This window comes from Melospiza melodia, chromosome 1 (assembly GCF_035770615.1).
Source record: "Melospiza melodia melodia isolate bMelMel2 chromosome 1, bMelMel2.pri, whole genome shotgun sequence".
Classification (NCBI taxonomy): domain Eukaryota; kingdom Metazoa; phylum Chordata; class Aves; order Passeriformes; family Passerellidae; genus Melospiza; species Melospiza melodia.
Window position 1 is genome coordinate 20240885 of NC_086194.1, and position 18189 is coordinate 20259073.

The 18189-nt window shown below is 35.3% G+C and overlaps 1 protein-coding gene across 1 annotated transcript in view; it reads right to left on the reverse strand.

Annotated features, from left to right (window-relative positions):
* The window catches only part of MALRD1 (MAM and LDL receptor class A domain containing 1), a 233366-nt gene that overhangs the window by 120863 nt on the left and 94314 nt on the right, over positions 1–18189 (reverse strand). The window contains exons 23-25 of the mRNA XM_063176389.1: positions 17894–18107; positions 14104–14351; positions 11243–11540 (exon numbers count right to left, since the gene is read on the reverse strand). Of these exons, the coding sequence (XP_063032459.1) occupies positions 11243–11540; positions 14104–14351; positions 17894–18107 (760 nt within the window). The remainder of the gene's footprint in view (positions 1–11242; positions 11541–14103; positions 14352–17893; positions 18108–18189) is intronic.

Consider the following 18189-nt stretch of genomic DNA (forward strand, 5'->3'; position numbering starts at 1 on the left):
TTGCTGTTCGATACAATAGTCCATGACAGAGCACTGAAGAAACTTCTTTGTTTTGTTTGTTGGAAATTTGTTATTAGAAAAGTGTTGATTTTTATCAGTCACTCAATACTCTTTAAGACACATTCAATCTGTGACACATTCAATGGGTTATAACCTGGTGCTTTGCTTTATTTAAGATTACCAGAAATTCTGACCTGAAGGCAAGAGAGGCTACTCAGTGCCTCTTCACACTGAGTTTACTGCGTATACCATAAGCAGGGCAATGCTAAAAACAGTTATAAAGATCAAAAGATTCAGTTTCAATTGCTTAGATGCATGTGAATGTGCATTCACAAGAAATGAAAAGAACAGATTTTGATTAGAGAAGGAGGCACAAGGTCTTTTTAACTCCCCCACTCTTACAGTGCTGGCATACCAATATCTTCAGTAACAGAAATGGTGGATACTTTCCATGTTGCCTGAGTAATTCTACACCTATATATTCTGTAAAACATGCTAGTTGGGCAACTTAAAAAGAAATTTTCAGTTGCTTTCTTCAGGTGTTAAATCCTCATACTGGAGAATAAAAGACCTAGGCCTAGATTCATGAAAGATACATTGCAATAGCATACACTGGTTTGCCCCTTGCCAGCAAAGTGAAACCAGAGATAGAGTACATGTTAATATTGTCATTCCAGTGCTAATCAGGTGCTCTATGTCTCCAACATAAAGAAAAGGACAAACCAGGAAAATTGTTGTAACAGGACACACACTTAATGAGAACTGTGACACATCAGTTCTTTTATACAGTCTTCCCTTTCCAAAGCCATGTTGAAATTTGTAACCTATCTTCTTGAGGATGGACTTAGAAATACTAAGAGAAAAAGAATTTACATCTAGTTTTTAAGCAAAGCTTTTCCAAAAACACTAACATTCATCGTATAATATTCATCATATTCATAACATCTACTACAGTGAGAAAGACTAAATTCCAACTAAAGCAAAAAGCTTAACTCACACTCCTGAGTTTACTCTTAGCAAAAATCCAACATAAAATTATATTGAACAAAATTTTGGATTGCCATGTTCTGGCTCCAATAAATGAAATCTAAACCTATTTACTGCTTGAATTCCTTAGTAAAGACACAGAAAAATAAATATTCCTTAGGTATCAGATCCACAATCTTAAAAATATGTCAAAAATTTGCTTCATGCCCTTTAGAAGTACAACTTTAAGCTCATGTGAAATGCTATACAGCTATAGACTGACATTTTGCCTGAAGCAGATCAACGTAACACTGCTTTTATGAGAGCCTGGACTGCTGCATAACATCTCTACCTCAGAGACCAAAATATTCAGTTGTGATCTCTGGTTTAATGGTCCAACTGCTATCTGATTGTTTGGAGGGTGGAAGAAGGCATGGCATCTGCATTTCCTGGTGCTGAGAGCTGCTCAGTGGTTTCACTGGCTCCATTTCTGATGGGAGAAAAGTCTGGAGATGGAATCTAAAGTATGGCTTGAAGTAAAGCAGAAACCCATAAATCAGAACAGTTTGAGCATGAGAAATGAGTTGCACAAACTCTGGATAGCTGAGGTGTGTTAGAAGGAATTTCTACAAGGAGATCAATGAAAAGTTGGTTAAACAGTGAACTAAAAGCATTTTATGATGTTATAGCTGAATCTGAAGTGGGGGAGATCTTCACTGGCTGCACTGGAAGATGTGACTGTTTCATATTCTCCACCATACCCCAAGCTGTTGACCAAAGCCTACAGTGGGAGGTGAAGCTGCAGTGCAGTGATAAATCACCTTTGTACAACTTGCCAGAGCTGCTCAGTAAATGTGACAGGTGGAAAGCACTTCCCTCAAATTCTGCTCAAAGCCTGACCAACCAGCTCTAATTTAGATTCACAGCCCCGACTCTGAGACCAGAGGACACTGTCCTGGCCACATTCAACCTTGGTGAGAGAGGATAGTGGGCATGGAGTCCCAGAACCTGAGAAACACTGCTTCCAGACCTGAAAGTATGAACAAAACTATGTTGAGAAACCTTTCTATAGCAAATAAAGTAATATAAAACACATAGAATAAGCAGTAAGAAGTCTTTCTATTATATGTCCACAAGACCTCAGACGTTTTCCAGAAAAAGGCATTTTCATCAACATGTTAGACACTATGAGGTGGTTCAGTCACATCCTTAATTTGGCATACAACTGTTCAATATTCAAAGGGAAAGATAACAAAAAATACATCTATTATCAGCTGGGGTTCTCTACTATTTATGAATGTCAACCTCTTCCCTTAAATCAGTAGTAATATTCAACAATACAAATGTAAACTACAAAGGAAACTGTTCTGGAGAATTCTCACTTTGTACAGATGGGATTAAAGCGAGAAACAGCTGAAAGAAACATAATTTTCTCAGAATTTCTATAGAAAATTAGAACATTTAAACACAGCTATATTAAAACTTTTCAGACATATGTGAGAAAAGGGTCAGGTGTAGGAGAAACGAAAACTGCCCAAAACTGATTAAATTGAATGCCATGACCCCTATGAATCCTCATCTGTCATTACTCAGGAATAAATTTCAGGATTACTGTATTTACCACCTTCATCTGAAGAGTATGTGATGATTAAAAGATTTCATTGATGTCTTGAACAGCCTTCTGCACACATTTAAGCCTCCACTGAAGAGGTCAACAGGAAAATGAAAAATGCCTTATGTTTGATGGAGGAGAAAGATATCAACAAACTCCTTAATCACACAGTATCTCATAGAAATGTAGCTTCAATTATTTTGAGCTTTTCCCTTCCTTTGAGTTATATGTTTGTTCTCAGACACTGAAAGAAAAAGACTAAAATTTTACCTATAAAGTCAGCAAAAGTGCTGTGAGGTGAGGTTCTGAAAGCAACTCTTGGCACTGTTATGCCAAAATATTTTTACATTGTCTCCTAGTGCCATTAAGGAATTCTGTTCCTTATCTTTTTTCCAGTAAGGATGAACAACTAAGACAAAATTATTTTCTTATTCTTGTCATTTAATGTTAATCCAATCCATTACAGTAATTTATTCCTGAAAGCATTAATAATTTTATTAACTGCACCTCCATTCAGCACATGTTCACGTTTACCAGCACACTTTGAGGTAAGCAAGTAGTAGCACATCTGCTTAGCAAGTGACTGAACATGGAAAGAACAGAACAGCCCATGGTTAGAAAAACAGCCCTGATGAAGTTGCTTGATGCCACTCCACAGGATTTCCACAGAAAGTTCTGCCATTCAGCTTTCCTCTGCTTGGAAAGGAAGCTAAGGGAAATACAGACAAAAGTACCAACAGTCCTGAAACCCTGAGAACAACACTACCTAAACCCCTCATATTTACCAAGCCCAAACCTTCATCTCTAAGTCCAATTGATGCTGAGTAATTTCTTATGCAATCTTCTTTTGAAGCTTTGACAAATTCCTTGATCTACTGCTTGCCATCAGAGTGGATCTCATGAGCAGAGTGGATATTGTTGACAGGAGAACTGCCAAAGCCTCAGCTCTGGACCTGAGGAGAGCTGACCTCAGACTGCTCAGGGAATTAGTTATTAGGGTTTCCTGAGAAACTGTTTTTGCAAGTGCTGGGGCCCATCTGTGCTGGTCACTTTTTAAACATCATCTCCTAGTAATGGCACAGAAGCAGGCAATTCCCAAATGTCAGGACTCAAGCAGGTGAAGCAGAAAGCCATTTTGGTTGGACAGGAATCTTCCCTTGGAAAAAAGGGCAAAAAGAAGATGTATGGCCAGCAGCAGCAAAGGCAGGTGACGTGGGAAAAGTACAGAGATCCTGCTTTCCACTGTAGGGAAAAAAATGTGGCAAAGGCTCAGCTGAGCAGAGCTGTGGATGGACAATAAAAAGAGCTTCTTCAAACATATTAATGGCAATTGACCCACTACAGGACAAGGATGGGCTCCTCACAAACAGGGACAGGGACAAGGCAGAGGTGTTTAACACATTCATTGCCTCTGTCTTCAACATGGATGATGGACTAAGGGCTGATCTGATTTTAAGCAAAAAATTATTGTGGTCCTTCCACAGGCAAGAATGCTTAACAACTTTTGACAGTTAACAGTTTTATACATCTTATTTGTGTATTAGCTTTGCTTATTCTAACACTAAACAGCATCCAGGCACATCTTGGGATAGTAAGGTACCTTGTGAAAGCTAAAATAGCATTTTACTTGGAAGTCATATTCTGTTGAAAAATTTGAGAACAAAATAAAAAAAATCAGAGAATGAAGATGAATCTGCGCAGTGAGTTGCATAAAATCTTTAATGATGTAAATAATGAAGTATAAACTGAACTTTCAAATTAAGTTTACAGACATCTTGTTCAAAATAATGTTTCTCTTTGTCTACAGTACATCATATTGAAAATGTAAATTCCTAACTAGTAATATATAATGCAGTCCAAAGTGATTATTGATAAGCATGTACTTAAAAAATATTTGAGTTAGATCTTGTTTCCTACAGTTAGAGAAGGAGAATAGATAACCACACTGGTCTTCAGTCTTAACCACGTATAGAAATTTTGTTCCAGCATGTCTAGAAAATTCAAATGCCCATCAAAGGTGTACTGCATGAAGATAAAATAGGACTAGATTCGGTGAAATATAAAATTTTTTTCAGATTGCTTTTGCTGCTGCAAGCCTTAATAGTAGAAACATCCTATTTCTATATCCTATTTCTAAGACTCCTCTGTACTGCTACATCATTTCTCTACTTTTAGATATGTGAGAAAAAGAAAAGTCATTACAGACAAGTAAGAGCAACTTTTAATCTAGTTCTTGGAATGCAGAGCAGAATTAGAGCTTTCATGCTCTCAGCTCACCCAAGGGAAGGCCAGCTCTGAATCTGGAATATGTAACACATAGAGAAATGTCTCATAATGAGAGCTAATTATGACAGTAGCACTGGTGGTCCTGAGAAAGCTCAGATTTTACTTAGTTCTCCCAGTAGAGAGAAAATGAAGGAGAAGGGCTCTTCAAGAGGGTTCTCCTTAATAAATACAGTACCAGAAATTCCTCTTACAAGTTTTGGAGCAATTTGGTTACAAAAGCTATTCCCAAGGCCCAGCTAGTCATTGCCAAAAGGAATTACCAGCTCGTGCTATGAATGTAGATATAAATACCTGCCCTCACCTGCTGCTCAGAGACTCTCATCAAACTGCCAGCCCTGAAATTCTTTTCTCCTGACCTTATATGTATTTGGATGCCTGTTCTGGGACACCTTTCTCAGAAACAAGTCCGTGGAGACCCAAGAGCTAAAGAAAGTTTTGAAGATGTTAAACAGTTTTGTGAAACAGAAAAACAAGGGCTGACAATGCCCTACCTCCAAGGACCTTAGATGACATTAATCATGTTCTGAGATGACATTAATCACATTCTGTCTGCCAGTTTCTAGAGTTGTAATCAGTTATGGGCCCAATTCAGGCTGTCCTCACATCTGACTAGTGATCCAAAGAATTTGTGGGCTTTAATGTCACTGTCTGAGAATAACTAGGGAAAAATTTTTGGGTTTTTGGCATAAAATTATAATAAAGTATGGGAAATGTCTTCAAATTATCTGTACTTTACTGTAAGTTCAAATGCCATAGTTGGTTAGGGACTGAAATGTATCCTAAATCCCCATAGAATAGTGGAAAAAACATTTTTAACTCCCTTAAAATTGCAACCCATTCTAAATTTTTGTCATTATTTTCCAAATTAGACCAGTAAAAATATATGATATTTTCTTTTTTAGTTTAGCAAATGTGGACATTGCTTTCAAACCATTATACAATATGGTAAGTTTAGAGCTCAAAATAAAAGGAGATAGAGTCCAAGGTACAAGAAAAAGAATCAGAAGAAACTGTGGAATTAAAAAGGTGGTGCAAGATATTTCCGGTTAAATTGATAAAGTACAGTGATAAAGTACAATCTGTGTAAAGTTACACACATTTGGAATTTAGTGGGAGAAAGCTCAATAGAATTAGAAAATACAATACCAAAATCTGGGCTATATATTTTCTCCTTCACAGTCAATAAAAAGGATAATTTTTATAATAACAGGTGCACAATTTATGTAGAAATGTAATTCAAGTAACCTGTAGTCATGACTAATTCATGTTCAAATAGAGTAGCTTTATAGCAAGCTCCTAAACCAATCTACATATTCTACAGTATTTCCACCATTTTTCTGAAAAATATGGAAGGAATTGTATACTGTACCAGAAATGAGAGAGAAAAAATTAAACATGCAGATTTCTTGGCTTTAAAATACCATAATGATAAACCTTTTGTATTATTGTATAATGAAAACGAAAATTGCCTCCCTTGTGGAACTTCATTCTAGATATATCTGAGAATATGTTCAGGTACCAATGAATAAAAGAAACGTCACAATCTCCTGTATGTAATTAAGGTAACTACAAAGTCAGATTCAATCTCTGAAAGAAATTTTGAGTCCTCTTTACAGGCTTGTTTTTGTTTGGGGTTTTTTGTTGAGGGTCCTTGTTTAGTTGGTTGATTGGTTTTTGTTAAGCTTTTGTTGCTGTTTCGGGGCTAATTGTTTATTTTTGTTTAATATCAGGTTTGTTTTTATTTCTTTCTCTTCCCAGAACTGGTTTTAAAATGCTTTAGAAATACTACTTTATTCATTTCACATCCTGTTCTCTCAGTCAATTGTCAATGCTGGCTGTTTTAAATGAAGCAATAAATGCTTTGTTATTTGATTAGTTCTGCATAAAGAGATTTTTTCCTCTTTTCAGTAGATCACATTATGCATTGAAGCATAAAATTTTATTATTCTTGTAATTATATATAAGTTACAAAAACTGCCAAAGTTATTTCTATTTATGTGTCTGTAAACTTTTATAGATAAAATTATAACAGTGAAAGAGTGATATAAGCAATATCCTTTGGCCTTTAGAGTATACTCTAGAGTTTTGAGCTATATTTCAAATAAAAATATTTTTGTCAAATCTGATTTCCTGATTATTGTATTACTTTGTATATCTTTATTTTAATTATGTTGCTGACCAAAATCTATGTATTTTAAATGTTTTTTGTTAAGGAAAAATTTGTACTAAAATGATTTAAAAATTGGTATGGGACAACAGAAAAAAAAAAACCCAAAACCCATGAACTAAAACAAAAAAATCCCAAAGAAAGAACAAAGAAACATCAAGACTGTAATCTGTATCGTTTACTTTTAGAAGACAAGGGAAGTGCATGAGTTATGAGTTAAAAAATTTTCCAGTGATTTGAAGGTATTCAGGGTGATATAAGCTAGGGATAGCTATGACTAATTGGACAAGTTTTTTGAGAAAATGAACGTGCTTAATGGGACTGTACCCAGTGCTAGTTATGAACTAAAAAACCTTTCTGACATCAGCTGCCATTGCAGGACATTCTTATAATCCTGGAACATCCAACCCCCACAGGTGCATCAGTTATTTTATATAACTGTAATGGAGATAAACAGTCACAATTTAGCAAATTAATTGAACCTTGAGTGACTGGCAATGAAATGTCATGTTATTCAGCTACAGAGAATAACACAGTCCATCTTTCACAGGTTCTGGAATCCTACCACTACCACTCCTAAAGAGTGACACAGCACAGTACAGAAACAGTTCCAGGAATATAAAAGCCCAATGTTCAAAAAAGACAAAACAATCAAGGTTTTAGGATTCATCAGGAAAGAGAGAAAAAAGAACCATTTTGTTACAGTATCATTCCACTGGTCACTCATTTCCTAAATGCTCTGCACAGACCTGATTTTACAGGACCAAAAGAGTATAGTGGATTTTTTTAAAGTCAGAGAAAGGAAAACAGAAGGAATAGTTTCCATGTAAGAAATAAGTTGAAACTCCTTCAGTGTATGATGTTGCTTAGGGATGATTGCATAGAGAACAATATGTAGTAGGTGTGTTTGGCTGTTCACATTTTCAGTAAAAAGAGGGTAAAAACAGTCACTTTCTTTGCAAGTGACAGAACTGCACAACTTGCTGCAAAAAATGAGAATATATATACATACTTGTGAATGTGCTTCTAGGGAAACTAGGCTCTATACAGAAGGCAAATACATTAAGGTTTGCTACATATCCAAAACCACATTTGGTTCGTAAGGTCTCCTAAAAAGGAAATATTAGGGACATTAAGAGGAAGTATCATATATGTTCATCCTCTCACTGACAGCAGTAGAGAGGATATCAAGTGAAATGGACCTTGATGTGATCCTCTGTTAATATTCCTATGTTCTCAAAGTTCTCAAAGACATATTCCACACTTTGGTGAATTGCTTTTAATTTGCTGAAAATAACTGTCTGTCTCTTCTACAAAACTGAAGTCAGCAGATACCAGTTCCCTAGTCTGTGGAATAACTTCTCTTTATTGTAGCCTGCTAATCTGATCAGGCAGCCCTTGGCAGCTGTTGTATTCCCAGGTGAATGGAAGGAGACATGAGCAGAAACTCTGATGGAGGGATCTGCAATTTTTATAGTCAGTAACAACACTGCAGGAGGGAAAGGATAGAAAGAAGATAGGAAAAACAAGTTTAGAGATCATGGAAATTGCTGTCAAATCCATGCTGTCTCTTTTGTAAACAACCGTAAGTATAAAATATTATTCATGGATAATTATTCCACCATTAACCTCCATGGCTGCAGTGAGACAGCCTAACTCACCATGGTATTTACCACAGCCTGCAGGGGAACCTCCTGCTCCTTCTTCCCTTACCTTGGTGCCACCAAAGGCACCTTCTCCTGCATATTCTCACTCCTCTCTCTGGCTGATGTGGATACAGGCAGCCTTTTACACAAGGCAGAACCTAACTCAGAAATCTTACCACACTGCAGAGACACAGCAACAAGCACAAATAACATTGCTCAAACAAAATTGTCTTTGCATTTTCCTCCACACAGTACCATTGTGACACAGAGCAAAAATTTGATGTTCATACAATGGAAATTTGATAAGGGCCAGCCTAAAATGATGTTTATTGTTTCTCAGGCCTAGCAATTTAAGCGGCTCTCAGTGGCTTTGCAGTTCAGCATTGTTGTTGCTAAGCAGCATATTGAGAACAATCTACAGTATCCTGTAGTTTACAGGAAATTACAATGCAAGCTTTCAAAATTATTTTTCTATAAGTCCAGTGTTTACTTCCTGCCTTTAAACATTACTGCATGTTTGGCTGAAATAAACAGCCTCCTTAGAATATATATTTTTGTTAATGTGTAGAATTTCAAGGTGTTTCTACTTAATCAGGGAAACATTCTTCTGAAAGGTGAGTCGGTGTCACAGATGGGAACGTTTAGTGGTTCTGTTCAATTTCATTTTTACACTGCATTCATTGCCCTGTGACTCCATGCACAGAAATAACAAGCAAAGACTCCTTAGTATACTTGTCTCACACAGTGATATGGCTCAATAAGACTCAGAAGAATCTCCTTTGATATGGGCATTACAAATATTATCTAAAACAAATAAAAAATTGAAAAGGAATTGTATTAGAGTAGATCTCAAAAACTATGCGTTTATCTCTTAAAGAAAAAATATTTTTATTTTCTTAGCAAATATATTTCCTAGCTGAAGACAAGAAGGAGACAGATCTTTGCTACATGATCTTCTTTATCCTCAGAAACTTCCAAAAAATTGATCAATGGATAGAAGTGTTTTACTTTTGGTTAAACTTTCCATTGTTTCTACATATAACCAGACAAGTCTAGGGCAGCTGATTTTTGCAGCTGATCACCATGGCTATTTTAGCTAGTTCTATTTTAAAAAGTTGCACTATAGAGCACTTTTCACAACATCCAACATGCATTTTGCCACAGTTCAGAACATCTCTATGGGCAGAAGCAGACCCACTTACAAGCAGTGATGCAAACAGATACCACTGCTAAGTAGCAGCTGTTAGTTGAAGCCCTCAGTGGGTGATGTAAATTCTTATCCTGAACAAGTAAAATTTGTCAATATAAAAAATATGGTTTGTTGTAAGGATGAATTTAAACCATTGCCCTAAAGTGTTGTGAACCTCTGAAGTTCACAAAGTACATCTTATATGAGCTACACAAGAAATCAGTCTCTGGAGGCTCTTCCCTGAGATTTTAGTATCTTTTTTATTATAAAACATAAAAGTCTTTTGGAACATCCTTTACCATCAAAGCCAAAGCTTTTAAAGCTTCTAACATTGCCACAGGGACATGCATCTCCCATTAAGAGGATAGAGTCTGAATACAACAAAAATAAAGAATCAGAAAGCTTGGCTAGTGTTCCTCCTGGGGTTACATTCATATAAAGCTGAACTTCAAAATACAAATCTCATTTGCAATAAATTTCCATGACTGGCTTGGCAGAAGTAGGAAGCCAATAGTACTAGAACTGGCACCTTATCAGAGAGATGTCTGGAAAATTTTGCCCATATCTTTCCAGTTTATCTTGTGCTCAAAGTTCAGTGCAATTTCTTGGGTTTGGTGTAGTCTCATCAGTGTTATTTCCCAAAGCCTGAGCAGTGCTTAATGACATCCTAAAGGAGAAGGCTATTCATTAGCAGCAGTAACAAAGCAAAGTTGCTCACATAAATTAATGATCCATTCTAGTAGTAGTCCTTGATACTGGGAAATATTAACTTTGTTTTATTGATCAGAAAGACAGAGACGTGAGATAAAATGACTTTCTGCAGCCATGCAGGAAATTTGTAGTAGACCTAGGAACAAAATGCATCTCCTAAATTCCACTTCAGGGGGTTACATTTCAGTAGCTCTGTGATCAATGTGGAAGGAGGAAAAAGATTAGTCCTGTTCTGTCAAAAAGAGCCTCTCCTTCATCAATTGTGTCCAAGCAAATACTGCTAACCTACAGCAGCAGTGCTTTCATGAGTAGCTCTTACCTTGGGGTTATTGGGATCCATCCCCATCCAAACTGTATCATTTCTGGTAAATGTTTTCTGAGTTTTATTTCCCTAGTGCAGTAAGTGAGGATGGTGCAAATAATTGCACTGATGTCGGCACCATACCACACAGGCAGAAGATGTTTGTGGTGCCTAACCAGTATTAGTAGCAATTCCTACTAGCCAAAATCCATTTAAAAAAGTGAGTAAAAAGTCTTAAAATTTCTGAATTTATTTAACAAGATATTTTTACTATTTTTCTTTTGAAGGAGAGACAAAGAAATGAAAATAATGCAGCTATTCCTTCTTTCCAAACACATATAGACTGTCCATAGCTGGAACATACCTGTTGGAGGTACCTTTGTGGGTTCAGCTGGTAAAAATTCCTGGGACAGTAAGCACTCCCTGGAAAATGTGAGGTCATCAAGTGCTATGCCATCTTTGGGACCTTCTCCAGCTATCCCTTCAAAGACAACTTGAAAATCTTCATCTCCATCTCCAGACAGGTTCAGAGCCTTGCGCTGCCAGAAATTTCCCTGGTTTCCAGTAAGATTAAGGAGAATTTTTTCATGTTTCAATGTAGTTCTCTGGTAGATAATCAACGATCCAATGTGAGCTCCAAACATATGATAATAGAAAATTATCTGTAGGCAAAAACAAGAGCATAAAGTATGCAATAGGTGACTTCAGTCAAATTCTGCTATTGTATTGACTCTAATTCTTAAACTGAGCATTACTAATAGCATTCAGAGAAGTCATTAATTTTACTGATTGAAAAATAGTTTAATCAAAAGGCAACAGAACAACTTACTATTTACAATTTTTTAACTATTCCATAAGCCAAATTTCAAAACAAGCATTAAAATATTCAGCAGCAGATCTTGCATCCCTTTGAATGACTCTTGCATTTAAATGTGAAAGAACTAAAATATTTTTAAGGAAACAGAGGAATGTAGTAGTGTCATTTACAATATAGGAAGCCACTTCCATTTACTGAACAATTTTCTGGTTAAAAATGTGTTTATGTAGGCTATAGAATGTGCAATTAGAAAATAATCCAATCTATAGTGGAAGCAAAATTTACATGGACATATGCAAAAATAACCCCAAAGAAACCTAAAATATATAAGAGGAGGTACTTGGATTACAAAACAGTTATTTATCTATTTTTAGTAAAAATGTGGGAACTTTTAAATACAAAATACCAAATACATACATAAAAAGATCATTGTGAAAATTCATCACATTTAACTGCACTCTCAATTCTTTACAATTCAGTCTTGGATTTCTATTAATTTTGAAGGTGCAGCTTTGTTTCTGAAAGTCTTGTACATAGACAAAATATTTTTATTCATTCATGTCCCTTTATAGTTACTGCTCTTTATTTGTTTTCTATCATAAAACTCGTCCAGTTGATGTAAATGTTCATTTTCAATGATTTGAAAATGAGTATCATTTGTTCATTTTTGAATGACTTGAAGTGGTCTAAGATGCCATACTAAATCTGTTGTAATATGATGAAGGATTTTCTTCTCAAATAACCCATAGGAAGGAGTGAAATATTTTGGGTGACTCTCTGATCTCATGAGATGAGGTTTCAGATCTTGACATATTTTTTTCCATTCATACAATTTCCTATACCAATCATTGCACTTCCTTTGGTATTTGTCTATGTGTACATTTCAGAACTGCTCAAAACTTGCAAAAAGTAAAATGTCATAAATATGACTGCTTCTGGCCACATGATCAATGTCAAGAGATTGGTCTGCACAACCTGTGTACACGTTTGCTTTTGTAAATAATTTTCTATGTGATAAAAACAACAGTTTCCCATAGTTATATTTCAAGCACTTAATTGCATTTAATGTGTGATATGTAACAGTACAGACGTCAACATGTCATTCTCAGTTATTCTGCATTTCTTTACGTATGTTTTATGCTTCATAAAAAGAAGTCAAAAAGTGGAAAAGTTACTTTTAGAGCATAAAACCAGGTAATGCAGAGAAAGAGATACTCATAAATACGATGCTAGAAGCAAAAGGTCGAGATCTCCATGTTTGTGCAAGCAGAATATTTTTAGTATATGTATTTTAGGCAATAGAAAAATTAACATGTTTCCAGTTTTGAAGATAATTTTATAATGACTAGGTTAAATTCTGCTACTGAATATCATAATTATTCAAGTTTTCTTTTGAATCATAAATCAAGTCCTTTATGTTTAATACTTCCTGATCTTAAGTCAGGAAAGATAAAGAATTTACATACTTTTCAGAGAGAAGTGTTTCAGTAAAATGAACTGGTTAGAAATCTCAAACATAAGCAGAACTCTTTCCAAGTTACAGATAAACTGCTCAAGAATATTCATCAGGAATAGTATGAGGTAAATGAAACTAGAGGCTCATGACTGGGCATTTTGCCCAGAGAGGTCACCTGCATAGCCAATAAAATGTATAGGACTATTCTAGTCTAAGATCACCTTCATTTGATGATCATAGGTCTGTGATCACACAAACAGTTAATTTCATAAGCTTTTTTAAAAAATGGCCTCATAAAAATATCCTCTTGAGAGGCCTACTTATTAGATGTATAAAGGTAAATTTGTAGTTTCAAAATAAGGCATAGCTAAAATTTCTGGGGCATTATATTTTAAGCAAAGACTGTAAAAGATGTATCAAAACCAGGAAAATGTATCAAAACCAGGTTTGCAAAGAAATATTGAAGCTGAAGTAACCAGAATGTGCTGTAATATTTTGGAAGATCAAGCTTACCCTTCTCCATTTTCTAGAGAAGAGCTGGTAACAAAGCCTTGTGTTAAACATCCTTCCTTTTGCAGTTTTATTCTTTTAAAAGCAATTCTTACTGCACTTATAGACACTTTGTCCATAAAATCAGAAACCATTAAATAGTTGTTTATTACTTTGGATGAGTTGCATAAGACATTGTAAATCAGACACTGCATTTACTGGCAGCTTCTTCTGAACCTCACGGAGTACTCATTTACTTCCAGAATAACTCTTCTCCTGCGGCAAGATTTTTCTTATGGTTAAAATGAAATAAGATCTGATCCTGACATCTCTACGAAAGGATAGGGTTTTTTTTTTCTCAATAATTATTTCAGTAATCATCTTTAACCATTTTATGAGTACATTCATGGTGCAATCTAGAAATCAAATTCTTCATTCCTGCTGCTACCACACCCTCACATACCTTGCAGTTTTTATTCTTTCTGCTTAAGACAGGACTAGAAATCCTAGCTTTCTGTCCTGATAGCTGAAAAAATGAACTCTTTATAAAAATATAATGACCAGATGGTTCTTGCAGTGTATGATCAGTAGCTGGTCCAGTGCCCAGTTTTGCAGTACTGCTAGTTCTGAGGTGCCAGTTGAAATGATCATTTTCATCTTGCTTCCATCCACAAAGGTCAAACTCAAAATTGCAATGCCCAATAGATGTACCTGAAATATATTTGCCGCACATGATAAGAGATTTATTTTCAAGTAGTTAATTAAGTATATATAGTACAACCTAGTACTCCAATCTATGGGTAAAAATATTCACTATAAAAATAATATCCATGTATCTCATTAAAAAGAGCATTTTGAATACTCTGGACTATAATAGCATAAACCTACTTGCATATATATGACGTGGGTCCAGTGCATTTTATTACAGTCAACAGGATTCTTGGTATAAATGTAACCAAATTTGATTAACAATTTTAGCTCTTTAGGATCTTAACTAGCCCCCCATAGAGCATTCAAGATATGCAGAAAACCAGCCTCCTTCTGAAGAAATGTGTTAAGATCAGGTGAGAACAGGAAGAAATGCCTCTATCTAGCAAACAGACACATCCAAATGAAAGTACTGAGCACCATAAAAACACAGCTTCTGTATAGACAGATACAGACAAAACACAAATGTGGGTGTGATAATCTTGAGCCACATCGCACCCAAAGTTACTTTTGCACAAACCCTCGATTCACTTGTATTTCCTTAGCCAATATAGAAACATAGATAAACTATGTTGGTGGTGGATTGTCTCCAAAGAAGGGCAAGGGCCTGGGGCACAGGTCTGAAGAGGAGCAGCTGAGGGGGCTGGGGGTGTTTGGAGAAAAGGAGGGTCGGGGTGACGGTATTGCTCCTGACAACTACTGGAAGGGATGTTATAGCTAGGTGGGGCTCAGCGTCTTCTCTCAAGTAATGAGTGATAGGAGAAGCAGAAAGCACCTCAAGTTGCACCAGCAGAGGCTAAGATTGGATACTAGGAAAAATTTTTCATGGAAAGGATTGTTAAGCATTGGAACAGGCTGTCCAGGGAAGCAGCTGAGTCACCATCCCTGGAGGTCTTCAGAAGCTGCATAAATGTGGCACTTAGGGACATGGTTTGGTGGTGAAATTGGTGATGCTAATAGTGGGATTTAATGATCCTAAAGGTCTTTTCCAACATAAATGATTCTAAGATTATCTACATATCTCCTTGAGTTGTACTTAAGGCCTAGAAAAGAAGAAAGCTGTCATTATTTTTATTGATTTTTTTATGAAACATCATGCATATTCTTTATAAATTTTTGCATCTTGAATGTCGAAACAGCAGCAGGGTGAGTAAACTGTCCACATAAATTAAGTCAATTTCATCATTCCAGAAGCTTAATTTCTCTATATTTTTCTCTCTATACATCTATAAGTTCATTATAATGATTACCAAGTAAGAGTAAAATTGCTGAAATAAGGTGGAATTTCTGCAGAGACTTCAAGAACCTTTTGACTGTGCCCTGCATATTCTTGATATTATTGCTAAAAAGGAAAGTGCCTTGAAGAGAAATTTGGAATCTGTATGTATTATTTTGTAGGACAATATCAGAAATTACAAAATATCTCTTCTAATATGTAATCAAAATCTGAGCCTCTTCTGAGGCCTGATAAAGTTCAGACACGTGGAAGTAGTTTTATTTAACTGAAAGGTACTTAGAAGCATCAGTAGCCATGCTGAGGATCTAAACTTCATGGAATCTACACATGGAACAAAACAGGAAAGACAGCTACCTGAAAAATTTCAGGCTGAAATCAGATAAAATATTTTTTCTTTGAATTTTAATCTCTGAATGTCATAAAGTAAAAATGTTAGAAACTTTTTCTTAAAAGTATAAGCTGCTTAGCAAAACTAGCTTCCCTTTTTACCTCTATCTGCAAATATAGTGCCATCTGAAGTAACAATTAAAACCAACCCAGACTGGATGTGTGAAATTATATGATAATCTCTCATGAAAATCACAGATTGTAGATTAACTCAATTGATGAAACTGCCCATAAAATTTTTCCTAATTATTTTTTCAACTGATTTAGCTACTTAATATCTCAAGACCATTCTTAAAGAAATTCCTTCCATTATTTACAAATTCCATCTTGAGTCAATAGAATGCTTACAACTGACCCTTTCATTTTAAAGGCCTGTTTTCAAGAATCAAGACCTTAAGGCATGAGCACTGATATCCCTGATAATGCTGTACATATTGGGCATTACCTAATCTAAGTTTAGACGTCCTTGTAGGATCCCTATTGTCAACAAAGACAAACATTCATATCTACAGGACAACTTCTTTGATCTAACTCAAACAACTGATTTTAAGTTGCATGAACTTCAGCCTGAAAACAAGCTACTCCACTGATGAAAAAGAAAATTCAGGCAGCCTGCTTAGAAGCTCAAGTTACTGCAGATGATTGTGCACTTGCACAATAAATGACTCCTATGCTTGTAAAGCACTATAATGATTCACTGTAAAGCTTACAATTAAAATGCAGTTAGAAAAACTTTTTAAAACGATTTTGCATTTTTTTTTTCATTACTTAAAAGTAATAATAAAAAAAATGTTAGAGGAAAGTATTCACTGTATGGGACTGTTTCCATTAATCTCTTCTAGTGGGAAATTGGAATAAAATCCTTATTATAGTGGTTGCAAAATTAAATCCCATCAGTTTATTTGAACTATTTTGCCCTTAATACTTCAATTTATATTTGTCTGATGATATTTCATGAGAAACACAGATAATGCAGAACCCCCCCACAAAAACCTCAAAGAAACAAATAAACAAAAAATCCCATTAAGATTTTTTAAAAAATCAGATAACAAAAGTCAAAGTTTGAGAATATTTTTTAACAGAGTAATTGAAACTTGAAATACTCTTCATTTTTAGCTGCAGAAAATCTCAGCTGGCCCCTGTATAGGTTAGTGATGTACCATTCCTGGATTGGAAACCATTGAGTAGCTTAATAGTGTGAACATAATTTGCAAAACATGGCTCCTTTGTGATGTACCTTAGCTTTCATAGAATATCAGCATACCTTTGCTTCAAAGAATCGTATTCACTGAGAATTTGATAAACTGAATTAATATTCTCAGTAAAAATGAGGTAACTGTTAATACGGTACCAATCAATGGAGACTTGATTGTGTGAGCATTTCCCACATTTGTAGTAGTAAAAGAAGGAAGTGTTAATACCATATATTGTGATTCAGAAGGAGCCATTTGGTATGAAACATCATTCTTTGAATCAGATACTACATATGCTGCTTCTTGATATGTCTTGTAAAACCAAAATTGTACAATATTCAGATTAAAATAATTTGCTGAGACCTGACAACCCTTGAAATATCTAAGGAGGTAGGCTGCTCGTCTCCCAAAGGTATTATGCTTGAATTTTTTTTCAGCTTTAATACATTCTTTTCATATGGAAAGCAGGATAATTTTATTCTGCTTTTAAAGACAGCTGCTTTCTGAGTTATTTTAAGACATCCATTAGCAGCTCTTTGTATTTTGTATCGTGGATTTTAAATTAAATAATAATAATTAAAAATCCTTAAAAGCCTAGGAATAGAATTAAATTATTGCCTTCTTGTTTGCTTTCTTAGCTGATGAGTTGTCAAGAATATTTGAGTATTAAAAATTCACAGCAGGCAGAGTTATTTATGATAATTATATTAAAAAACTACCATACTTACTGCAAATACTAGGGCTTTCATCTGAGTTATCTTCACAGTCATTTACAAAATCACACAGATTACTCTTTGGGATGCAGTATTTGTTGGCACACATGAATTCCTCTGATGTGCAAGGTTTGTCTGAGATTAGCAGAGGGGAACAATCTTCAAAGGTAATATCATCCACTGCCACATCTCCCATGTAACTGACACCACGTTTTGCCCTGAAAATAACCTAACAAAAATTACAGAGCTATTACAGTAAGCCACTGATAAGATAGAGAAAAGTTTATACACACAACATGAAAAGAACAGAG